Here is a 27,536-nt window from a genome sequence, read left to right as displayed (position 1 = left end):
GTGCGGACAAAGGCCAAACCAAGGGAGGAAGAGAGTGGTACTGATGATGTGGATGATGGGTTTACAGTTTTCAGCCCTGAGGGTGTGGAAGGCTTTTCTTTCTAGGAAATTGAAGGACTGACATAGTGCCATCAACTTACTGGAGTTTGAGGGACATGTCCTTGGAGCACGAAAGCTGGGTAATCTGTCTTCTCAAAATAAACTCCCCAATATGGCAAGTGGAAGCCGGTGTATGTTTTCTCCGTTCACTACAAGATTTATCCTTCTACACTTCCTAATCTAAAAGGGGATTTACTTGTTAGATCTGGCAATCGCACCTCTCACCATCACAGTTGGAAGCAGTTGTTGCCTTTCATCTCAAAATATTTATCTTCCGTAAATTCCAAAAGGGTTGGGGGCGCTGCAGGCTGTTTAACAGATTGACCCACAAAAACATTAAATAATACAAAATAATTATCTGCTTAAACTATGTGCTTTAAATGTTAAAATAAAGGTATGGTACTGTTAGTCTAAAATCCAATCCAGAACATCATTGCATAGATAGTTCAGTGCGGATGCTTAAAATGGCCTCCCCTAGATGGCATTTCACAAGAATATTGGGTTTCAAATATGATCCTACTAAAGTATTGTAGCGAGACTATCTACGACTACAGTATCCTGAAGTTACGTGTATATACAGGGAAGCATAGATTCATTAATCTTAACTCTATATTTCTGTATCTTGAGAACAGGTATATCTTCAATATACATAGTTACAGAGATAAAAATATTAAATATTTACTTACATATAAATACTTACCTTCACAATATTGTGGCAGTCGAAATTCTGGCTATGAAATGTTTCTGTCGTGTACCTAGGAGTGATAGCCCTCGCTCACCTTCATAGTGATTTACATGATGGGACAAGAAGAAAAATGGTATTCTAACCACAACAATCAAGCATTATGCTACAGTAGTATGCTCACAGTCTCGAAGTTGAATCCAGTCAATAATTTTCTACACTAACCAACCATTTTCTATAAATCATACCTGTCCTTTTCCGATTACTGATAGCAGACTCCACCCAGAAGAGCAGAAGTTATCAGCAATGGACATGTGTGCATACCACTGCCTAGTTCAAGAATAACTGTGACACAGAGGAGAATACCCTTGGGGGTGATTATAACTATTTCTTCTTCACAGGGAATACGTGTGTCTTCCAAAGATCAGTCCTGAATGTGGCCCCACACTGTGTAAATCCAGGGTTTACTCTAATCCACAGGTCTAACTTATCCCTCTCTTAGCCTTACTGGGCCATCGCTCTGTGGACCAGGAGTGCATGTAACATCACAGCTCTGATATGGTGTTGGTACCTCACCCATCTGTTAAGAGACCATCAGAGACCCTAGTGAATCTCCCTGCTAAAACATAAGAGCGAGTGGCCAGTCTCATAGGACCTGTACAGTGATAGAAAGAAAGAGGCCCATTGTGGCACAGGGGAACACAAATTTCAGATTAAAAAAAAAAGCTTTTGGGATGTCCATCTGCATAGCTTGCATTTTTTGCCTGATGAACGTTGGCACATATTCTTGCTATTCGTAAATGGACATCCGTCCTTTGTAAATAATATCAGCAGTACTCTCATTTATTAATTTTCCTTGGGGCGTTTTTTAAAGGAAAATCTGATCTCCATTGTTCTGTGGCACCCTCAGACAGACCGCTCTCTCATTACAATGTGATCGGACAGGGCCGGCTCTAGGCTCATGGTGGCCCTGTGCAGGGAGCGTAGGTGGGCACCCCCCGTGTCTCGTGTCGTGACCATAATGTGGCGCAGAGATAAAAACCAATACCATTCAGTACTATTGACGACTACGCTGCGCATCATGTTATTACACACTCATGATAAATCATATTCATTACATTACTATACTAGTAGGCAGCTCAACTGGAAAGACAGGCAGGCCAGGCGATTATTACAAGTCATTAATTTATAAATATATTTTGTGAGCACAGTCTGTCTCACCAGCGTTAGTCGGACTCTCGGGGAAGAGACTTGTCAGAGCAGAGGACACTCAGGTGTTCTAGTGTCTCTATCGACAATGATGATCAGGCGACAGCCAGGTGCACAGTTTGCACATGCCTTGGGCCGGCCCTGCGACAGGACGAGGAGTCGGTTAATTTATCTTTATGATATGATATGATTTTTAATTCTTGTTCTCTACACGATGTGACCGTGACGAGCTCAGTCGAAGTCGACGCACCGCTCACAGTGACGCACTCTCCCAGTGAGGCGCCGCAGGGCGGAGCATGAGGTCGTGGCTAAATTGCGCACTGCGCACAGCGCGCGGGGGCTGTCCCAGGGCCGTCACGTCATCATAGGTTAAGATTGACGGCCCTGGGACCCAACTGCTGGCTGCTGCCTGGGCAACTTAAGTGAAACCAAACTGACTATGTAAACAAGAGTGCTCACTCGCGCCGTCGCTGCCAGTGCTTAATTTGTAAAATATGAAGTGCAGGTGCTCAAATGTTTGTTGGAGGCTACACCTACTTTTCTCCGGCTCCACCCATTTCCTCCACTGGCCTCACCCACTTACTCTATTAGCTCCACCACATCTTCAACTGGCACATACTGCTAAACGTCAGATGTAATAACCGATTTGAATATCAGCAAAGGAGCATTCCTCATGGTTAGATTTTGATAGGAAGATGGCTGCAATCCCCTGTTTCCCTTATATTGCATACTTGATGAGGTGACTGAACAAACATTTGCAAAATTCTGTATGTGTGTTTTTTTTAGTGATATAGCATTTCCCTTCGCCCCTATACATGCTATTAGAGAAAATCAGTCTGGTAACATAGCACTTTCCTTTACACAACACCGTATATGTGATAGAGAAAAACAAGCGTTCTCGAATGGAAAATATTGCCATTACTCTTTGATGTACTATCCAAGGTAATAAGAGCTGGGCTTTTCATTCTCCACCTCTAGTGGTCTTGGCTGGTGACAGATGACTGCAACCCCAGGAACACCCTTCCAAGTTGCTCCCTTTGTTTTGTCCCATCAGTGCAAATGGTGACAAAATGGATTCAACTGTGCAAACCCCAATTAATACTCTTTTAGTGGCATAACATTAAAAAACTAGGGGCCCGATTCACAGAATGAACTTAAGACTCAATCCTAAACTTACTACTATTTTGGTATTCACAGAATGCACTTACTACTTTTGGCATTCACAGAATGCACTTACTACTTTTGGTATTCACAGAATGAACTTACTACTTTTGGTATTCACAGAAGTTAGGATTTTGTCTTAAGTCTGTCTTAAGTCTGTCTTAAGTCTGTCTTAAGTCTGTCTTAAGTCTGTCTTAAGTTTGTCTTAAGTCTGTCTTAAGTCTGTCTTAAGACAAACTTAAGACAAAATCCTAACTTCTGTGAATACCAAAAGTAGTAAGTTCATTCTGTGAATGCCAAAAGTAGTAAGTACATTCTGTGAATGCCAAAAGTAGTAAGTGCATTCTGTGAATACCAAAATAGTAGTAAATTTAGGATTGAGTCTTAAGTTCATTCTGTGAATCGGGCCCGATGTTCACCAGGGCTTAAAACGGTTAAAAAAAAAAGCAAACATATGCAGCTTTATTATGAAACTACTTTTTAGAAGCCCTACTTCTGTTCCTGAAAAACAAAACTTCATGGGTGAGAAAAATGGGCAGTGAGTGTCTGGTGGAGGATGAAAAAGCATAAGGTGGATTGAAGACAATGCAGCCTTGAACTTCATTAAGGAGGCGCCCATGTTACACGCAGGTACCAAACTGTCCTTTAGTAGGCCTTGCCTTGTTAAGCTATAAAAAGACGTGGGCAGCTTGAAACCAAAAGAGGTACTGCTTGGCAGACAATAGAAAATAATCAGACTACCCCCCCCCCCTTCATCCCCGCTCCCCCCCCCCCCCCCCCCCCCCAAAAAAAAAAGCATGTATCCCCCTCCTCCCCACCCATCCTCCCTCGCTGGTGGTTGGGCAAAGAGCACTGGATTCGGAAAGTCTGCACAAAATCTGAAGGATAACTGGTGGATATTCACAATGGTATTATTGCCCCTGCTCAAGTCACTTTAGTGAAGTTAGTATATATTCTACAACTGTCCACCATGCAGAAATACAATGTAGTACACATACCTAAATTGGTTTAAAATTGTTTGAAAAAGAAAAACACAAAGGAAAGGCATTTCCCTTAATTTGATTTATTTTGAAATGTACAGCGGTGTCTGTTTATGACAGGACAGTTACATTTAGACCATGCCCTTTCTTTTCTATTGCCACTTTTTAATTATGGAAATAAAGCTGGCATAGGACAGATGGGGGGATTAACTCCCCCTTAATCACGATTCATTTGCTACCAAGCACCGGCGCACGTGGGGACGAGACTGTAATTTCCGACCTGTGCGTGCACATGGTTTCAATTTAAAGCCTGAATACATATCGAAAAGGGCCTGTCAGGAGGACTGGTATAGATCCCACCAAGCATTTGGGCGAATGAGCCCAAAGTTCTCTTAAAAAAAAATAGTTTTAAAGCGCATGCAATGTGCTGGATTTACTTATTCCAGTCAAGATGTATGACGCCTGTTGGCATTTTGTTTTACTGGACTGGACCATTTGCCCTTCTGTGAGCAAGAAACTCACATACATAATTGTACCCTGATGGAAGAGGGAATGTCGCTTGCCTCTCTTTTACCCAAGGGGTTACAGGAAACCTAATTTGTGCGTGGCGGCACGCCTTGTTTGTACAAATCAGCGAGCCAGCTGGAGGTCTTTTAACTTAAACCTGGCAGGCCAGTCCTGCGGCGCGTTCAGGCCCTATCATCGAGATATCACATGATAAGTGTGCGCTGAGGGCGCAGCACGGCGGCTACTACTAGGCCAGGCACTGACTGGTCTGGCATTCAGTGAATTTGAATTACATCCATTAATCGTATCCATCTGATTATGGTATGATATCTTATGGAGCAGTCGGAGGCAAGCTGCCTGCCTGCCTCTCACTACGCCGGTGATCTGACAACCGGACCTTCACTATTGTAAAGTAAAGTCTTGTAGGCAGGTAGAGTTCTTCAAGTCTTCTTTATTAACAGGTAAGAAGAAGGCAATACAGCGACATGAAGCACATCCTCCGCTTTCCCTTCCAGTAACCGACTCCCTCCCACAGCATTCTCACTGAACCACATTCCACGCATTCCACACGAGACATACACACACGCGCATGCATACACATACACGCGCCATACACACGAGACACACACGCGCACAACACATGACACGATACCACACACCCTCCTCCTCAAACAGCTTAAGTACCCACAAACAAAATCATCCTAAACTGAAATCAGAAAACCGGGCAGGCAACTTCCTTACCCTTCCACTACGGCGAAGGCATTCATCATCAACGCCCAAATTAGAAGGAGAAGGTCCAGCATCGCCAGCATCCCCAACATCATTACTAGACTCACAATCGGTGCTACAGCTACCTGCATTGCTAGATGGCGCTAACTCTTTTACAAGACCAAAATCATCACCTAACAAATAACCGCTACAAGACCCGCCATCATAATGTGCACCTACCACACCACTCCTCTCATTACAAAAACTCAATTGGCGAAAATTCCACCTTTTACCGTCTTCTAATTCAACAGCACTACCAAAAACCTTTATTACCCTCAGGGGTTTAGACCACACACTTTCACCTTTCAATACTTTCCTAGGGTTCTTCACCCTAACCATCTGACCGATTCTAACTAAGGGCCAAGCGCGTCTATTACCATGATACTGCTGATTACGATCTTGGTACTTCTTAACCTCAGATCTGACTTCTTCATCAATATTCTTAGTGTTGCATTGCATCTTATCGTTTCTTTTCCTCAACCACCAAGGTACCAGCCCAGAGAAAGGTTTTCTACCTCTCAAAATCTCAAAAGGTGTTTTCCCTGTAGCTGAATGGGGAGTAACACGATAAGCAGTCAGCCTCTCTTGCAAAGCCTTCCTCCAAGGCAAACCTGCGCTCAGTGCCAATTCAATCGCTTCCTTAACCACTCTGTTGAAGCGTTCAACTTGGCCGTTTCCTTCTGGGTGATATAATGATGATTTAATGTGTTTGATACCCATCACCAGTAAAAATTCTTCCATCTTCTGTGACACAAATTGGGGACCATTGTCTGAAACTAATATTTCAGGAACACCCTCTCTCGAGAATACGTCCTCTAGAAATTCAATAACCACATCTGTTGACATCCCACTTACCATTCTTACCTCGGGCCATTTGGAATAATAGTCAACTAGTACAATGGCATAACAGTCCATAGACGCCACAGCAGAAAAGGGCCCCATAAAGTCGATAGCGACCTTTTGCCACGGATATTCGGGTAACTCCACCATAGTTAATGGTACCTTCAATGGTTTAACCACCTTATCACTAGTACTACAAAACTTGCAATCCCTTACCAATCGGTCCACCATGGAATCTACACCTGGCCACCAAAACCACTCTTTGACCCTCCTTTTTGAACTGGACATACCACCATGCCCTAAGTGGCTTTTCTCAGCAATATCTTTCCTTAAACCAATGGGAGGAACAATCCTGTCGCCTCTTAGAATAATATCATTGACAATACACAATTCATCTCTAATTTTGGAAAACGCAACACATTCACCACGTAAATTGGATTCCTTTGGCCAACCCTCAACTATAAAACGTTTGACCTCCTTCAAAACTACATCCTTCTCCATCTCATTCATCCAAGACGTTTCAGAAATACCACTCATGGCATCCTGAGTACTTACAAGAAATACATCCTTAGCAGTAAATGCTACTTCACAATCAGTATTGGTTTTGACCTCCTTAGAATCCACATTGGGTAGTCTGGATAAACCATCCGCTACTACGTTATCTCTACCCGGAATGTATTCTATGTCGAAACTAAACATCTGCAGCTTTGAAGCTAAACGAGCTAACCTTGGAGTTAAATTTTTTCCTCCCTCAGGTCTTAAAATGTTCACCAATGGTTTGTGATCAGTGCAGATTTTAAACTTCCTCCCCCACACATACATTCGAAATCTTTCAGCTGCCCATGAAGCAGCCAACAATTCTTTCTCTATTACGGAATAATTCCGCTCCGCTTGGGTTAAAGTGCGTGAAGCATATGCTACCACCCATTTTTCAGACTTGACTCGTTGGGAAAACACAGCACCAATTCCATAACCAGATGCATCCACAGATAGCACACATTCAGCCGTTGGTAAAAAGGGTTTCAGACAAGGAGTAGTAACTATCTCCTTCTTCACTTTCTCAAAACATGTCTTTTGTTGCTCACCCCATGTAAATACTACGCCTCTTTTTAATAATGATCTCAAAGGCTCAACCTTTGAAGCATAGTTCTCAATAAAACGTGAATAAAACTCTGTGAGTCCAAGGAATGACATCAATTGTTCTTTGCTAGTAGGCTCCGGAACAGCTAAAATAGCATCTACATGACTGATTTTAGGTCGAATGCCATCCTTAGATATTACATGTCCTAAGTATTCAACTTCAGATTTCCCAAATACACATTTCTCATTTTTGATAGTTAGCCCACTTCTTCTCAATGCATCTAAAACCTCAAATAAACTCTTGTCGTGACATTCTTTGTCTTTCCCATATATCAAAATGTCGTCTTGAAACACCTTGGCATTTTCAATGCCTTGTAAAACTCTGCACATTTCCCTTTGGAACACAGCAGATGCACTAGCGAGACCAAATGGCATCCGTTTATACCTAAACATTCCTTCTGTAGTGATGAAGGCAGTGCAATGTTTAGAATCGTCCTCTAACACAATTTGGTGGTATGCACTGGTTAAGTCTATCTTGGAAAACCAAGATGAGCCACCAACAGAAGACGTAAGTTCCTGCAGATTAGGAAGAGGAAATGTGTCTACCCAAATAGCTTCATTTAAACACCTTAGGTCCACACACAGTCGTAAATCGCCATTAGATTTAAGCGAAATTACGACTGGCGAAACCCAATCTGAGCTTTCAACAGGTTCGACAATACCATCACTACACAGTTTCTTAAGTATCTCACCTAACTTCTCTCTATAACTGATGGGCACATTCCTAAGTTTTTGTCGAATAGGACATGCACCTTCTCTTAATATTATTTTGTGCTTGAACCCAACCATTTTGCCGATCCCATCCTTTGTCGGCCACATAAATTTTACCCTGGCACAAATTACAGCCAAAGGTTATTTTAGCACTTATGAACCCTTCTAAAGGTATTTTATGCCCAGTGTAACTACCAGGACGTACATCAGGACCTAATAATGGTCTGGTAGGCCAAAGGGATTTAAACAAATCCATGCCCATGATGGTGTACCATGCACAAGAATCTACCATGACCTTTACTTCCAAACCATCGATTTTGACAATGCATGATGGTAGTTTTTTTACCTTATTTGTCCCTTTAACTGATTCGTCCTGTATACTACATACATCACCTACAACGTGGAACACATCATCTTGATTATTAGCATGGACACAATTAATGTCATCTTGCTCATCATTTTGCAAATAGTTAACTTTCGCTTTGAAATTTCGACAGACTCTAGTAAAATGTCCCTTTTTTTTACAGTTAGTGCATATTTTGTCGAGAGCCGGACACCACTTATAGTTTGCTAGATGAGTCGAAGACCCACATCTAAAACACGCAAACTTTTTTAGTTCATTAGCTTTCTCATAAGTTTTTTCATTTCCCTTTTTATTAGAATAAGATGAATAACTAGTCATCTTACTATCAGTCTTGGGTTTATAATTATCAACCTTATTCACTGCATTAATTGATGTAGAATCAATATCATTTTTCTCATTTCTAACCTCACGAATGCATTGGTCAGAGATTTCTACACCTCTAGCAACCTCAATAGCATTTTTTAATGAAGTACTTCCAGATGACCATAATTTCTCCTGAATTTTTTTAGATTTGGTCTTCATAAGGATCTGGTCTCGCAAAACCTGATCGTATGTAATAGTTTCAAATTCACACGTGACTGCTAAACCCCTTAAAGCTGAAACAAACTGATCAATTGACTCATCACTTTTTTGAGCCCTTGAATAAAACTTAAACCTTTCCATCACTACGTTAATTTTTCTTCCAAACCTTTCCTGCATTTGTTTGACAGCACATTGATAAGCACCCATATCTCCAGCATTTTCAATTTTCGGTAAATTTTTGAACTCCCTTAAACCTACAGCACCTAACCTATGTTTAAGTAATGATACCTTCCTATCTTGAGAAGATTCCTCTTCAGCTAACACTTCAACATAAGCCTCAAACATATCAATCCATAGATCCCATGCAATAGGAGGTTCACCAGACTCCGCCAAAAAAAATGGTGGTGGAAGAATTGAAGACATTGCAATTATTATGTAAATTAATGCAATTTAACACATAGAAAGATGAAATAAATAATTAAAAAAAAATTCCTCTGTAAATGCTTGCGCAAAAAGTTCACCAAAGTCCAAGCTAATATGTAATTTCCTTGAACAAAGAGTTCACCAAAGTTTTAATAGAGTAGAATTAGTATAGGTAATTTAAAAATTAAAAAAAATGTCGGAATAAGTCATATAATGTTACCAATAACGTAGAATCAACTGGTATGGCAAGCGTAGAATTTGCTCATAAACGTAGAAATTTATATCCATTTGAAAAGAATATATCAACATCTGAACGCGTTGCACTTTGTAGACATCAAAATCGCGTATATTTCATTAATCTGTGCACATACGTAGTGAAGCGTTTCTCTGTTAAAGTGGTTGCCGCGTTGCTAGGGTTCCTTTGTTGATGAGATTACCGCGTTGCCAGGATACATGCAAAATGGCTGCACGCACGCGTAATACGTGATGACAATATCACGTTAAGATGACGATTAGCCACGCGAAAGCATCAGGAACGGAAAGTCAGGAGGTTCACAGTAACACTCCGCACGCGCAGGCTGGTTATTCACGCGGCAAGTTTAAAAGATGCACGATGTGTTGCTGAAGATCGTTGCAAGGTAAACTTCAACTTCTTTCGGCATACCAGATAATTGCACAGTCATAAATATAACTACTCACAGTTGATGGTTGATGAGCATTTCTTCAATTAAGATGGAGTTGTAAATAATTGTAGAAACTCCAACAGAAACGAAGAAAAAATTTTTTTTTTTTTTTTTTTTAGGAAAAATCAATGTCGCTGCTGCCGTATCCCGCTCGTCGCCATGTATTGTAAAGTAAAGTCTTGTAGGCAGGTAGAGTTCTTCAAGTCTTCTTTATTAACAGGTAAGAAGAAGGCAATACAGCGACATGAAGCACATCCTCCGCTTTCCCTTCCAGTAACCGACTCCCTCCCACAGCATTCTCACTGAACCACATTCCACGCATTCCACACGAGACATACACACACGCGCATGCATACACATACACGCGCCATACACACGAGACACACACGCGCACAACACATGACACGATACCACATTCACCACCACGCTCCCCAAAAAAACGTTGGTTTTGGCACGGAGCATACTAAGTACGTTAGTTTACTTTACTTCTTACCGTAACTCTCGTGTTGGGCGGCCGGCACTGCCTTTACGCGATTAGGCGGCTTGGTGCCGCTTGATACCAGTTAGACAGTACTGTACTGCTGGCTGATCGATGCCTGCACAGCACAGGCTGCCCTGCCCTCAATGTCTTCGTTGGTCAGGACGGGACTCGGGCTGACTTGAACAATGACGATTCGTGGTGGAGGAGAGCTGTGATGGTTATGTTGGGGCAGCGTGGCAATGCTAAAAAAAATCTGCGCACGCACGCTACGTTGCGCACAGCCCCTACCCCCATCGGAAACCAAATCCAGCCCTAAAAGATCAGTGTCAGTGTGTGTGTCCTCCCCGCCCACGGCCCACCGGCAAGCGGCAACAGTGCAAAACAGTGAATTTAAACTAAGGGCCGTGGCCCGGGCCGCCATGTTCAACCTATTATGTATTATTAATTTATATGAATCTTCTCTTCAGGGCAGGCTAAGTGACAGACAAAGAAGTCTCACAGCCGCCTGCAACACAGTTAACCGCCTTGAGTCACTCGGGAGAGGTGAAAAACACGCTGCGAGTGCAGTAAGGTAACATTTAAAAACATCAAGATGTGACGTACGTAGCAGATCCATAGACCCGGCCCTCATAATTAAGTGCCGGTGCTAAGCACCGGCACAAAATCCACTCGCTGCCAAGCCATTGCCTGGTTGGAGGCTGCCAAATCCTGCCAGGGGGCCGCCAGTGATAGATCCGAATCCGATCCTCGGCTCGGTCGGTCGTCGTGGCGGCCCCTCGGGTTTGGCGGCCCTGTGCAGGTGCACAGTTTGCACATGCCTTGGGCCAGCCCTGGATCGGACAAGACCTTTGGTGGGTCAGCTACTCATCACTGACTTGTGAATGACCACACATCCTGACTCCTCACCATTTTAAGTAATTGGATTTTTGGTATTTGGCTCGCTGTTTGCTTTGTCATACACCCTCTTTTTTATTTGCCTACGTTTACTACTTCTTTTTATTTAAAACATTCAGACACCTAAGAGACCGATTTATTAGGTCTGAGTTTCGACAGCACAGATGGCACACAGACCTATTGCTAGCAATATTCATACACTGACCTTTGGGTCCTTCCCTTTTATCCAATGGATTTCTTCTGCCAGCTCTGGCTTGACACTTTGACAGTCACATCTTGATTAGCGCAGCCATATATTCCTCTCTCACCTAATACTACTGGATGTGTGGATATTGCTTCTAGCACCTCTCAATTGTTTGTACTGAGTCGCATAAGGGACCGCGTTACAACACAGCTTGCTTCTGCTGAATCCTTCCTGCGTGTCTCGCTTTAATGTACTAATGCTGCTGCGTTAGCAAATTAAACCAAGACCTATTGGATTTGACTATTTTTGCCTTTTCTTGTTTCCTCAGAGTTTTGGAACAGTGGGTGATTAATGGGTAAACTAAAATGCACCGAAGTAATAATGGTGCCTTGTATATATTCATGCTATATGATCAGGCGGATTTATTCCTTGCACAGGTTTTGTTGAATGAGTTTGATGCTAATTTGTTTGCAAACAAATCATTGGCATTGGCGTTGAAAGTTTTACCTTTTATATCAACATAACGTGAGCAAATTGTTAACAGGCAAATCACAAATTGTTTTACTGTTGGTAAATGAGATAGTCTCTCTAAGTGCAAAGCTTCCAAATGTGGCCATATAAGTTTTCCCTGTTAATTAGGTAGCATATGCAGTTATGACATCATTGCACATGCAGGCAATAGTGCAAAGCTGTACAGTGTGCTGGACCTGCATTGTGATTACATCATCTGAACGACTCTGCATACCATTTCGCCCCCCATGTATGATGTTTTTAATTGAGTTGCAGATAAGTCATATTACTGACTTAACCCACATTTGAGAGGCGAAATTAAGCCATGTTCCTGGCCTACTTCTTTTGAAGTTTTGAAACCCAAGTGCCATAAATTGAATGTGCAGTTCAGCCATTACTGTACTATGAGTGTCTCTTGCCGCTAAAGTACAACAGAACTTATGGCCTGTACATCTACCCGAGTTCTTGCTTTGGTGTGTTGGGATTTTCCAACTTTATGCAATCAGCTTCTGTGTTGTGCTGACTGCACTAGCAAATTAGTAACTTTATCTAAGAGTCGCCTAAAGGCCTTCTTTTATGTCAATGAGTCACATTTGTTCCTTACTAAATATTAGTTTGCCAACTACTATTATGGAATGACAAAAGCATTTGCTCATATTCCATTGAGGATAGCACAAAAACTGTTTTGGTGCTAGAAAATGCAGAATTTGGCAGTTATCTCTTATCACTTTGTCATTTCTCCCATCTGCTATCTAATTTCTTGCTTCTCACCCACTTGTGCTTTTTGATCCCATTGCCTTTTGTCTATACTCTTTGACCCTTCTTTTCAACAATCTTATTTTTGACCCTTCTTCTTTGGCCCTCTGTCTACCTCAATCTCTTTGCTACCATTCCCGTCAATTTTTCCAATACTTCCAATGACCATTTTCCATACTCTCACTTCACCGCTCTTGTCTACATCCGTTCATCATTATCTCGACTTGTCTTTCGCTATCACCTTGACCCTGCAGTCTTTAACCTATGGATGTTGGAAGTCCTCGGATCTGTGAGTGGTGCGGTCCTCTGATTTTCTACCTCTCTGCCTTGCTAACCTTCAACAGCCAAATGAAGATAGTTTATATAGAGATGCTTTTTTTGGTCACATTAGCTCTATTAATTGTACATAAAGAAGTTGAGATTTGTACTCTGTATATCGCAATAAAATCAATAGCAACAACCCTCTGAGTTCTGCCAGCACTGCTTTTTTCCTTTCCATGACGCTATCCAAGTTTCGAAATGTAAACAATCTGCATTCGGATTTCCTTGTCGTCGGACTGCCTCGCATTAAAGTGAATATGTCTGGGGATACGTGTTAAAATTGTTTATTTTATTCCACACAGTTCCCATGTATTACAGCTTATATTTCTTATCTCTAAGGATACAATCTCCTGCCACTGTAAAATAAAGAACTTTGACAGGACTGCAGCCTTGACAGTTACTTTGAAAGACACTGTTTCTTTGAACCAGCCTTGGGTCTTCCATAACACAATTTTGGGTGTTTCTTGCCGTTTTCATGGTTTTAGAGGGATGATACTAATAGAATTTCTGAATCTTTGTTAGAATGTTCCATAGTTTAAAAGTCACAGCAGTTGTGATTTTATGATAAACAGCAGCTACTTTATCCAGAACTGATCCGGCAATTTTAAGCAAGGTAATGTGCATGTGTATGTGTTTTGACTAACACCATGTCTGTGTTTCCCTTTCTTTAGGGCAGTGTCTGTTTCCTCCATGTTTGAATTCCATCGTTTGATGGATAGTTCTCCCTTCCTCCCTGACAAAAACCAAGCTTCCGCGAATGGGAAGGACGATCTGACCCCTCCTTTGTCACCCGATGATTTGAAATATATTGAGGAGTTTAACAAGAATTGGGATTATAATGCTGTGAAACGTGGTGAGGCAGTAGAACACCCTACAGAAGCTTGGGGAGAAAGGACAGAGAGTGGCAAAGGAGTGAATGATCCAACTTCAAATTCCTTGTCCCCCTCATCGTGGTTCCTCACAACCAGTGTCACGATGACCACCACCTCCATGACCAGCCCTGATCATTGTCAGAATTCGCCTCAGAGGAGCCACGGTGTTACAGAGAAAATGGCAAGTCAAGCGTTCCACAGTCCACCACCCATGCGAAGGATAGCCAGCAACGAAGGCTGTAACAAGGCAGACGCTGACTTTCTGTTCTCTATGACCAAATCCAAAGGGAATGTTAGTGAGGTAAAGGGAAGCTCACCAGAGATGTGTGGACGGTGGCCATGCGACCTCTCCAAACACCAAAAAGACTTTCTAGATGGCAGTCATCATCCAATCGAGCGCCCTATTTGCTCCACTGTTGGGTTTGCCTCCACTCTGCACAACATGGAGATGGCCAAGAACATGAGTGATGACATGAAAGAAGTAGCATACTCTGTAAGGAATGCAATATGCACAAACCCACTGGACTGTCAGTACAGGGACATGGCTTGCCAAACCAATGGCACTGCAAGTACAGGAACACAGACCACCCAGACCATCAGTGTTGGCTTGCAGACAGAGTCCTTGCGTAGCATCACAAGCAGTCCCCACAAGTGTCTGACACCAAAAGGGGGATACACTCCTGTTTCTTCCCCATCGAGGAGCCTGAGGAGCAGGCAGGTGGCACCAGCCTTTGAAAAAGCCCAGGCAAAGTTCGAACGACCTTGCTGCTCTCCAAAATATGGTTCACCCAAACTTCAAAAAAAGCCTGTTCCAAAGAGCGACCTGCCAAACAGCCGTGTTGCTCCAGGCACACCGCAGAAGAGTTTCAGTGAGTCTGCTTGGGCCAGGTCCACCACCACAAGGGAGAGTCCAGTTCACACCAGAATAAACGATGGGCTGTCCAGTTTATTCAATATTATCGATCACTCTCCTGTGGTTTGTTGTGATCCACTTCAGAAACTGTCACGACCAAGCAGCAGGTCTAGATCTGCAGAGCCCCGACCAGAATTTGGACACCTCTATGATCTGGATGGTCGGGGAAGGTCACCAAGCCCAATTCGCATTAGTGTTGAGATACATAAAGAAGGTGGGGTAGAGTTCACTACCATCAGACAGGACCTCTCTGCTCCTCCAGGGTACTCGTTGGGAGAAAATGCTTCAAGAATCTTGAACAAGAAGCTTTTGGAGCATGTCCTGAAGGGCGATCAAGGGCAAACATCAAGTAGTCCAACTTCAATGAGCAAAGACAGCAGTCCAGGGGAACTAGCAAAAGAGGAGCCAGCATCCATCGAGGTACGATGTTCTGTAAAACATAATTATGATCACTTTTGGGCAGATGTAATGTTTAAAGAGGAGGATTCACACATTAGGGACAAGTGATAACGGCAGCCAATGGATTACTGTAGAGGTGCTGTTAGCTGATGATGCTTTAAAGCCATTTGTTGTAGTCGGAGAGAAGGTGGTGCATTTGAACAATTTCTTCTGCAACAGGTTTGGTGCTTGCACTCATAATGGAATGCAGCACCAAATGAAACATAGACTGCAAACACAAGAGGGAGTCTGGTGTCCCACAACAGTGATCCCCTGTGCAAGAGCAATAAACAGTACAGATTAGCGGTGGCACTGAGTTGGCTTATGAATCTAGCTTGCAAAAGAGGGCCAATTAATGTGTTTAGGTGCATGCTTTAACTTTAAGGCCAACGATTCACTAGGGAGAAAATTCCCTTGATCATTGCCCTAATATTGCAAAATTGATCCCATTGTGTAATATACCCACAAGCACATGGGTGTTGATGCGCCAATCCACTAGGGATAGTTTAGGAGGTTTGGAAGAAGAGCAGATAAAGCTGTGCAATGTGCAGAGGATACTGTCTCAATCTGTAGAATTTAATCCTAACTGGGATGGTGATCTAATGCAGCATTTTCTCAATTTCAACCTCATGACGAGTCAATCCTCCAGACCATATCATGCCGCATACTCTAACCAGCTGCACTGTGTATGTTTGTATCTATCCATCAGAATGTGCTAGCGCAAACCTACCACGTCTGCATCAGGGTAGGCCTCCTGCTCAGCAGTACTAGGATGCATTTGTACGGGTGTGTGTTACTCTTATTGCAAGTCTGAAGCACTGTACCAAGTGTAACACCGTGCAGTGGTCTGCATCAGTTCTACTTTTGTGCACACCCATCCAGCTTAACCCTTCATGGATGTTTGCTTTGCAGTACGTGACGTGTACACACCACGTGGCATCAGCGCAAGTCTTGGGCAAAACACCTCTATTGCAGTTAGCTTCAGTGTAAATCTTGTGGCCAGGAGTACTAGTAGAACCCTTTTCAGGGGGTTACTTCACTGTATGTTTACGCACACCAGAAATAGCGTTTTTTACAAAGGTTTAGCAGTGCGACCGAGTACAGCAGCACTTCTGTGGATAGTTTAATAAAATCGCCTCTTTGAATCTTTAAACTCTTGAAGTTCCAGGCGCACTTCCCAAAAAAAACACCAATAAACCATGCCTCTGTTATAATCCACAAATTGCAAGTGTATAACGAATCTAGCGAACATCAAACACTGGGTTCGTGTTTTTGAAGTGAAAATTGTGCAGGTCAAGTTTTGCAATTATACACTAGACCTTGAAGTTTGGCTATGAATTAAACACAGAAATTGCAAAGTAGAAAAAAAACAGCAGGGAACTGTGCTGGAAACCAGAGAATCAATTGCAGGAAGTCGAGCGGCGTTTAAGGTCGGTGCAGAGCTGCTCTGTTTTTGTAGCACACACAATGTTGCAGTGTATCCGTTGCCCTGACTACCAGTGAGCTCTGTTTATCAACAAACCCCTTAAAGTCTTGCTAAAACTTCCTCCAGACGGCGAGTTTCCACGTGTTGGCGTGCCAAGGCTTGGCATACAGTACTGTGGCACTATATTTCTGCACTGCAATCTTGTGATAAAGTTAATTAAGAATGATCAATACTGACACCCAGAGGACTTTGAGGTACTGTAAGGGAAATATAAACATCCACTGGCCCGTGCACAATACTATAAATTACAGGTACATGCACGTTAAGGGAGCAAAGGACAAAACAGCAGGCGACAATATGTTCTAGGAAATGCAAAGGGTATGCAAAGCCTCGCAAAGAAAATAAGAATATAACCCACCGACATAGTATTTGCTTTTAACTTTTCTGAAAAATGCACACCAATAAGTTATATGTGAACATTTTTTTTAGTGCAGTGTTACTCCAAATTGTTTCACGTCCCAGGGTCAGACCCACTGCAGTGGTCTGTGGGTATTATTGAAATAATGCATTGTGAAGCATTTCACAGTGTTGCCCCTTGCACAACTGTAAGATAATTGTGCCTTTTTTTTTTTATAGATTGAAACAATTCTAACCCATGAAAAAACAGTCGATTAGCAAAATGTATCTGGTTAAATGTATTTCTGGAATTTAAACTCATGATGTCTTAACGTCGGTATCCAGTTGCTATGACATGGATGAAAGACCACATATTGGGTGTGACATCACAATCTATAAGGCCTTGTGGGACAAAGAAACGGGCATTGAAATCTTGGTGGCTTATTACAAGTGCCTAACAATAAAGGCGGTCACTTATACGTTATCAGAGTTAACAATACCAAAAGTTGTGTTTACTCTGCGGGTGCAGAATTAATGATGGTTACAGGTTGCACCTATAGAGTCCCCAGAGGAATGAGGAATTACTGAGGCAATCTGTAATTCCGTGTCTGATTTCCCTGAAAATTCTGCATACTCCCCAATAGTTTCCCCCAGGATTCATGTCTGTTTTTAGCCGCTGAAAAGCCCGAGAAAAATAAGATAGGTCCTTAAAGTTTCTAAGAACCTTGACTTCCAAATGCGTCTAATGTAATTCCCAGTGGGACTGGTAACCCTGGGGTTGGTAACTCTTACCGGCCTTACCTAGAATTTAGGGCATTGTCACTGAGCCCATTAGTGTTGACCACAACGTAGACTTGACGGACTAATACAGCAAATAGAATAGCAAATTGTATGCTGTAAACATATTGAGAGCTTTGTTATTAGTAGAACCTCTCATTAATGAACTGTTCTCCTAACAAACAAAAAAAGAAATAGAAACTGGATGAAGCTATAACTAAGATATAACGCGGAGAACTGAAATACAATGGATATGTTTCACAAGATGCACTGTGCTATATAATCGTTTTGTTAAGAATCGCTTGAAGATAAAAATAAAGGCATAATCAAGACACAGCTGAAAACTGGATGACACTGCAGGCAGAGCACATTAGTCTGAAAATTAAAAAGTTGCCATTTCCATAAAGATAGAACATAATTTCTGTAACCAAGATTGATGGATGTCCCCCGGACACCATGTTTATAATCCTAGGCGTTTCTATTACATAGTGAGGTTGTCAGGTGTGTGTAACATTGTACCAGGGCCACATTTCCGAGACTTTAATCCACTGAAAAAATAGTGCTTGGAAATTGGTCCTCCTGACCGTGTATGATCTGGCATCGCACCTTGCATTGTGACGTGCAAAGTGTTGCACCTTCTAAAGCAATACTTCATAGAAAACACACAACAGGGGAAGATTTCTTTTGCAAATATAAGTTTGGCAAAAAAGGCATGTGCAGTATTGTGTTTGAATGGGAAGAATGCCAAATAATAAGTTTATCTTTAATTATTGAAGCCACTGAGTAGAGTGAATTGATCTGTGGTTGTCTCAATGGCTCCATGTCATTGGGATCACACACCTTCCGCTGGTCTTGTTTTTAGCCAGCAACATTCTTGATATTGGGATTTGTAGTTTCACTTTTCCCGTTACATTTACGGACATGTGAGTCCCATCATCCTGGGTGTTGTTGGCTAGAAACACTTAACAATGCCCCTGGTGATTGGGGCCAGTTGGTAGCCTGGTAAGTGGCATGCTTCTTTTAATCAAATGTTTTAGTAACACTAAATCCAGTCCTATGCAGAATATTTCGTTTGCTTCCTCTTCCCTGTGGCTGGCTTTGAGCAAATTAAACCATTCCCAATTTTGCTTGTGCATAAATCATGATACTTTAATATGTGGAAATGCATGCCGCTCTAATTGTAGGACTAATGCCTAATTTGCACTGGGTGTGCACAATAAAGAGAGAAATAGTGAAGTTGGGATAAAAAGAAGGGAAATATAGATGGAGAGATTGAGAGCGATGCAATGACCGCGTGAGGCGTAGGCGAGAGAAAGAAAGGGGACCGATATTTAACGAGAGACCGAAAGAGAGGTCATAGAGATGCAACAAACTGGGAGATAGAAAAAGAAACAGATGTTGAAGGAGAAGAAACATGTTTGGCTTAATCACACATAGGTCAAGTAGCTTTAGAGGCAAGTTAGACAAAAGGTTTTTAAGCCATCCAACAACCCCAAAACACCAAGAAAAGCAAAAAGGCGCTTCAGTGTAGGAATAGAGGTAATGTTGCTGCTTCTTGTTACAATATTCTCTTCAGACATAACCACCAAACCTCCAAAAGGTCATGTACTGGCTTATGGTCATTCAGTACAGCGCTGTACTATGTAGTTTGGTTATAAGCAGAAAACCATCCCTTTGTTACATTACCACTGTAAAAATGATGAAAGAGATTGGACCCCTTTTGCTTCGCTATAGAAAGCCACAACGGACAGCTACATACAATGGTCTCATTAGGAGTTGGGTGTCAACAGAAAATACTCAGGTTTCTAGAGGTATTGCTAAATGTAGAGAAGAATCAACCAGTGGATTGTTCTCTCCCAGACCACCCTCAGGGGAGAAATTTCACTAGTTGACTTTCCTCTGATTTTACTTTTATTTTTTATTAGGAATTGAAGCAATTACCTTCTAACTCTTAAAGAAGCTATTATGAAATTAGTGTGATGTAGTGTCAACAAAGCAAACTTTTGTGTGCCCAAATGGATTATGTCCAAAGGTATGTACATAGCACTACACCCCCATTTTTAAATAAAGAGGTATTCTGCACCTCAAAAGAAAATTAGAATACAAAATGACTATAAAGAAGTGACTATGAAGATGCGGCCAGGGGCCTTATTCTGAATATCCTGTTTTTCGGGAGGTACCTGAAAATACTGATACCACCGGCTTTAGCATTTTGGGGGTTTGCTGTTACTGCATCATTATACACCCCAGAATGAGGTACAGTATGGTAATAGTGCATGTTTTTCAGCTTCTGAGGTTCAAAACTTGCAATATGGAGTATTTTTCATGTACAAATTCTGCCAGGTTTCACCTGGCGAAATTTGTGTGTGGAAAAAGTGAGGTGTTACTGCACAAGTTGTAATGCCCATTTCGGTTCAAACTCCTGTTTGCATCTAAATTGAGATTAATGTGGCCATGAGAATAAGGGCCCTACTCATAGTACTAGCGCGTTCTACTAAAAATATGCAACGTAAGGGAAACACAAATACCCTGTCACACACTGCTAATTCTGTGGCTTCTATTGAGAGTGTGTCCCAAAATCACCTCTTTTTTTTAGAAGACCCTCCAAAGCTCAAATTCATAAATCTAACCAATCCATCATAGTTCAAGTTAATCAGTGTAACATTTGAACTAGTATTTCTGTCTGTTGGTGACTTGCAGAATGTTACCTGTAGATATAACAGGATGAATAACACGCAAAGGCCAAACTGCAAAAGCTGCCTTCTGTGACTGACATTATTTGCTATTTCTTTTCTTTCCAACCTTCTTTCTTTTTTCTGTCTGTCCTGTCCAGAACCAAACTGTCTTACTAACTGCCCCCTGGGGACTCTAACCCTGCCTGCCTCACCGCTGTAAGTTCTTTCTAAATCTTCTTTCTAAACTGTATTAACACTTGATGTTTGACAACGTTTCGTTGATATCTGGTGCTCTTGGAAGATGACATGACATTGAAGGGACTTGGGATAATTTAGAATGTACAATTGTGATTTAAAAGACTTTTGCGGTGGTGAGTATCTCATAGTGAAACACAGTGTGCTGGTAGTTTTTTTTTTAAAAGCACAAAGATACTGTAACTAGAAGCTAAACTTTGTATTTTTTCGTAAGGATCCATTTGTATATGTTGGCTGTTTGTGTCTTAATAATATTGACTTCCACCAGAAACCTAACATTTTGGATTAGCTCTTAACACCAGATTGGACTCCTACAATTTTTTTTTTTTTTTACAACAGCGTTCCAGCTGGGGAACAAGATACCCATTCTCACCCTAGTGCCATGGATCAGTTGTATGAGAGTCCCTGAATTTTAGTGCTTCCAACCTCTCACTTCCACTTTTTTGCTTGAAAGGGACCATGGACCTTCTCAAATAATTCTGATACTAGGGGCCTTCAATGGCTTATTTACAATATTTGATAATCCTGAGCATATGAAGGCTTGTCACTTGTCATGCCATTGGGCCATTGCATGAGCGTTTCACGCTGCATGCGTGTACATACTGACTGAAATGAAGGTCATGTAATTCTACTACTCTCAAAGTATGAAGAGATGTTAGACTAGGTCAAGTAGATCAGACTTGCACCATAAATAAACATACACATTGCGGATAAACTACAAAGTCAGCAATGGCAGTCCTAAAACTAGTCTTCCCCACTTCGTAGGTTCAGGGTGGGCTTTCTTCTTCATTTATTTCCTCCTACTTCAATTACTTCGCTTCTTCTTCTTGTGATTGACCCTTCCATGGGGTTGACGCATTCCGTTGCAACGCATGCCTTTTCCACGCATGCGTTGCAACGGAATGCATTTTCAATGCATAACCTTTACCACGATTATTCCTTTACCACGCATACCTTTACAACGATTTTCGTTGTAAATGTATGCTTGGTAAGGGAATACTCTTGGTAAAGTTATACCTCTTAGGTGACTCCCCATCCCCAATCCTTCTTCTATTTACCCTTGCCCTTAACCCTTTTATATATATATTTTTTATAATTCTAAAATTCCCCTTACCTCTTCACGTCATCTCCTCTCCATCTTCCGTGGTGACGTCCTACGTCCTAAAGAGGAACCGGAAGTTTCTTTCCATTTCCTCTTAAACTATGCCGATTGCCTCTGACTTCAGGTGAGTTTTTATTTTTTGGGGGGCGAGACCCCCCCATGGCCCCTTTTTTCCGTACTCTTTTTTTGGGGTGGGGGGACTCCCCAAACCCCCCTTTTCTAATTTGTCACTTTACCAAACATGCCTTTACTACGTATCGCGTAGTAAAGGTATGCGTGGTAAAGGCTTTCGTGATAACCACGCATGCATAGTAATGTATGCGTGGTTAAGCCTTTCGAGGAAACGGCTGCGTTGTAGTGGCCGTTTTCCCTTCCATGGCACATAGCCTTTTATAATCCTTTTGATTGGCTGACTTGTGCCCTTCCATTGCTCAAATTTAAGGGGCCACTTATTTCTTTCATCACTCACTGAGAGTACATGCATTTTCGAGCTCTTTTCCTTGCAGGCTATGTCTTTCCCCCAAAACACCCTAATGCTCTGTGTTGATCGCCCATCCCTCTCTCGAAGGTCATCTATTGCTTTCCCCATAACTTCCTGTTTTTAATTATTTTTTGGGCCTCCACGGACCCAGCCTTTAGCACTTCCAGTGCTTCCTTGCCCTCAGCCCTCTACCTATGCTTTCCCCATAGCCCCACCTGCCTGTGCCTCTATTGCTCCACAAATTGCTCACTGTCTAACTCTTTTGTGAGTGTCGGGCAGCTGCCGTTTGATGCTGGGCCTTTCCATTACTTAAAGTATCCAAATAAACAATGCACACATTGTTCCATAGAAGCACGCTATGTGTGGTGACGCATGCATTGATGCGCCAACTAGGTTAACATTAAAGAGGGTCAATTCGCAGGAAAGGGAGAATCCTGTGCTCCAATCAGCCAAGACCGTTACTGAAAAATGTGCAGAAGTAGGCTTCTTCCAATTCTCAGTTTGTAGATGCTTTTAAAATGTCAAAATAATCGTTAAAGAAAGTAAAAGGTTACCAAGAATCAGAAGCCAAATTTATTAACAAATGCAGTAATACATATGGCTGAGATACCCGCCACCCCCTCTCAACACAATCCCCAAAAGGAGGGAAACCGGAAACAGTTCTTAAAGTTTTTGGATGTGGGAGGGAGTGACCCTCCCGGCCGTATTTATTAAAACAAAAAATTAAAACATTAAACGTTTCATGTTATGTACAATTTCATTATCACATTGCGATGTTTGGCTAACCTCAACATATTCTCTAATACAGAGGTTCTCCTAGCCGAACTAGCATCCTACAAAAACATTCTCTAGAAACACTGAAATTGTACATCCTAACGTTTAAGGGCCAACAGCAAGGTCATAACCGGTGTCAAGATCCCTAACCAGACTTACCCCTCCCACTTGGGAGGGGCGACAGCACAGAGGCTTACCTCAAGTGCAACTACTAACAATTTCCCTTGACTTGACGGGGGCACTTAAGACTCGACGCCATTTAAAGGTCGTTCGAAGACTTGTGTGTGGTATCTAGAAGGTATCGTGGACCTCCCCCCACCCCACACAACTTACCGCATCTGCCGTCGCAGATGACACTGGCCCCGGGAAATTCCCCCAGGAGGGGGCTGTAACCCCTCCTACAAAGGAAGGGGCCTTGACCGCCTTTCCTTTACTTCCGGCGACCCGCCCTTAGACGGGACCGCCTCCCCATTGAGGGGCCAATGGCCACCTCTCCCGAGCGCTCCCATCCGTGTTGGGTGACGCCCACTCATAGGGATCTACCAATTAGTGCTCACCGATCATGACCTTACCGCCTACCAAAAAATAAATACGACAATTCTTACTCAAACCTAAGAAAACATTGGTCGCTACGACCGAAAGAATATGCTTAAAATGCAACACTACATCAAATCATTTTAATCGTAACAACTTACACGATATTCACCATACTTTATTATGATCAACAACAAACTGATACTTTCACAGCCTGTAAACGAAACGGAAAACATACTTATAAAAATTCACTTTATTGCACAACGACTTGCTGTCCTCAGGGGCTGGTGGGTGGGTCAAAATTGGCTCTTCGTTCTGTCCCGAGCTCACGGGTAGCGAGGAGGTGCAGCTTCGGAGCACAAGAACAAGAGGACGTCTTCTGGTCTTGCGTCTCTTTTTATCCGTCTTCAGGGCGGGCGAGAACCCGCCCCTGCCTGCCCCTAGGGCGGGGCTGGCTACGTCGGTGTCTAGGCCAGCCCACTCTAGGGCGGGAAAAGGCGCGCCCCGGCTACGCCGCTTCGGGCATACCAGCCGAGACGCGCCTCCCGCCCAAAAAATGGCTTCCCGGGGGGATCGAGGCACTCCGCCATACGTTCGGGGGGACCGAGTGGTCGCCCCTTTCCATATGGCTGAGATACCCGCCACCCCCTCTCAACACAATCCCCAAAAGGAGGGAAACCGGAAACAGTTCTTAAAGTTTTTGGATGTGGGAGGGAGTGACCCTCCCGGCCGTATTTATTAAAACAAAAAATTAAAACATTAAACGTTTCATGTTATGTACAATTTCATTATCACATTGCGATGTTTGGCTAACCTTAACATATTCTCTAATACAGAGGTTCTCCTAGCCGAACTAGCATCCTACAAAAACATTCTCTAGAAACACTGAAATTGTACATCCTAACGTTTAAGGGCCAACAGCAAGGTCATAACCGGTGTCAAGATCCCTAACCAGACTTACCCCTCCCACTTGGGAGGGGCGACAGCACAGAGGCTTACCTCAAGTGCAACTACTAACAATTTCCCTTGACTTGACGGGGGCACTTAAGACTCGACGCCATTTAAAGGTCGTTCGAAGACTTGTGTGTGGTATCTAGAAGGTATCGTGGACCTCCCCCCACCCCACACAACTTACCGCATCTGCCGTCGCAGATGACACTGGCCCCGGGAAATTCCCCCAGGAGGGGGCTGTAACCCCTCCTACAAAGGAAGGGGCCTTGACCGCCTTTCCTTTACTTCCGGCGACCCGCCCTTAGACGGGACCGCCTCCCCATTGAGGGGCCAATGGCCACCTCTCCCGAGCGCTCCCATCCGTGTTGGGTGACGCCCACTCATAGGGATCTACCAATTAGTGCTCACCGATCATGACCTTACCGCCACAGGTCCGGATAGTTGACCGGCTATCCGGACCCCCCACAAAACTCCTACCTAAAGGTCATGTTTTAACGATTTTAACCAAGCTAAGAAGTCACCTATGAGTAACTCATTCCCCACCCTCGACAAATGCACACCATCCCCCAGATACATACTGTCATCATTAATACAACTATGCGAGATCGAATGCAATGTCTTGGAACGGAACAACCTACTCACTTTGTTATTCAATTTTCTAACAGAATGATTCAAAGCAGGGATCGAGATAGCCCCCCGCCACACTTTTCGTGGGATCATATGAGACCACGCAATTATGCACCCCGGAACTCTCCTCGCTAACCAACTTACTGTGGAAAGCATAGCCTCCAGGAGAAGTCGTCTACCGGTGGTGACCAAATCATTGCCCCCCAAATGCACTATGACTATGGACGGCGGTGACCTCATCCGCTCTAACAAACCCTCAAAAAATTCCTGAAACTGGTCAATACAGAGACCGCCCCTTCCGTAGAAGGACACTCTGTACCCGTATTCCCCAGGTACGTGAATCATGTCACCTGCTTTGAATACGTCTGCGGCCCGTCTCACGTATGAGTGGCCCACGACCCACACCTCCTTCCTCACAGCCGGTGACGTGCGACCGCTGGCCTGGTGTTGGGTCGACTGCACAGTCCGCCCTGCCGCGTAGGCTTGCGCAACTGAAAACAAACAAAAGACAAGAAGCGTGAGTACATGATTACAGCTTCACAACATGTGCAATCGCACATACCTCTTATAACAATTGGAGGACCAGCGCCCCACACGTTTCACTTGTTCTACATTAAGACCCCTGGCTGTAGCTTCAGTGGCAGCCCCTATTCGAAAGGAATGGGTCCCAAATTCGCCCGGGTCCAAGCCCGCTGCGGCAATGGCCATTGCAAGCACCCGCTGAAACTGAAACCTCGTCAGCGGGGTGGCGTCTGCATGCCTCAACAATGTCCCCCCCCATGATGCCACCCTTCGTGCTAGGTAATCTTCTAAGCACTGTACCGGACACATGGATGACTCGGGGTTCCTGCGAATGATCGTGCAGTCCCCTCTCCCATCTTGGTCAGTCTTGGACCTGAGAAAGGAGACAATCATCGCATCACCCCTGATCTGAACATGTTCCCTGCACAAGCCCCCCGTCACATCCTGTTTGTTCCTTGCAACTAGCTCACTAACTCTCATAGCCCCGTGAAATGCCAGCGTAAATGCAGTCCGGAACAAACAGGTCTCGAAAGGGGACGAGCATGTGTTAGGGAGTGTGGCCAGTAACTGGGACAACCTGTCTAAACCTATCGGTCGTCTTACGTCTACTCTGCGACCCTCTAGGCGTTGCCACCCACGCAGCGCTTTCTGTACTGTAAAAGACGCTGTTGGGTCCAGGATGCCATGGGCCCTGGCAACAAAAGAAATGGCGGCACGATGCCTTTGGGCCGTAGCCACCGATTTCCCAGCCCTACGTAAGGACATCAGAAAAAGTACAACCCACTCTTCCTGACCCCAAAGTCCCCCTCTCTCTGCCCCCAAAAAGGCTAAATAGGCCTGGAACGCCCCTTCATATGCCTTCCTTGTCCTGGGTGCTAGACTCTCTCCCACGAGGTGACGAAGTTCGGGGCACCGAGAGACCAGAGAGCTTCGGGGAAGGGTGCCGGCTCCGGGTCCGCTGAAGGAAGGAAACCCGAGAAAGCCTGCATGTGAAAACGAGACAGTGCATCAGCAGCCTGATTCATCACCCCTGGGACATGTTTTGCTCTGAATACCACGTTCAGTTGCATACACAGTAGGACAATTTCTTTGAGCAGCCTCAAAATCAATTTACAATGGGCTGCCTGACTATTGATGCATTCTACCACGGTCATATTGTCGGACCAGAACACGACAGAATGATCTCTGAACCCTTCTGGCCAGGTTCTCAGGGCCACCAGAATGGGAAATAGTTCAAGGAAAGCAATATTACTCGTTAGCCCCTTCTCGTGCCACCATAGGGGCCACCTTTGAGCAGACCACTTTGTGCCGAAGATGGCGCCAAAGCCTATGCTTCCTGCTGAATCTGTCCATAGCCCAAGCTCTTCTGAGGACACGGCTGGCTTGTTCCAGACGACTCGGCCATTGAAGTCCGCCAAAAATGCTAACCAAATCCGCATGTCCTGGCGGACCTCAGCCGATAACCTCGTGCGATGATGACCCTCCTTTAGGCCAACCATCGCTTGGGCAATTGAGCGGGAAAAAGGGCGAGCCATTGGGATCACCCTCAAGGCAAAGT

The 27,536-nt window shown here is 43.6% G+C and overlaps 1 protein-coding gene across 5 annotated transcripts in view; it reads left to right on the top strand.

The window, feature by feature from the left end:
• Positions 1–27,536, top strand: part of MTCL1 (microtubule crosslinking factor 1) — a 511,680-nt gene that overhangs the window by 477,192 nt on the left and 6,952 nt on the right. For 3 of the 5 annotated variants that reach the window (XM_086964952.1, XM_086964953.1, XM_086964951.1), the window contains one exon: positions 13,907–15,440. In XM_086964952.1, the coding sequence (XP_086821078.1) occupies positions 13,907–15,440 (1,534 nt within the window). Of the gene's footprint in view, positions 1–13,906; positions 15,441–20,890; positions 20,949–27,536 lie in introns of all 5 variants that reach the window. The other 2 variants (XM_086964954.1, XM_086964955.1) reach the window with 1 other exon arrangement.

The sequence above is a fragment of the Lissotriton vulgaris genome, chromosome 4_1, assembly GCF_964263255.1.
Source record: "Lissotriton vulgaris chromosome 4_1, aLisVul1.2, whole genome shotgun sequence".
NCBI classification, from domain to species: domain Eukaryota; kingdom Metazoa; phylum Chordata; class Amphibia; order Caudata; family Salamandridae; genus Lissotriton; species Lissotriton vulgaris.
Note: the sequence above shows the minus strand (reverse complement) of the source record. Positions and strands in the feature narration are given on the sequence as shown.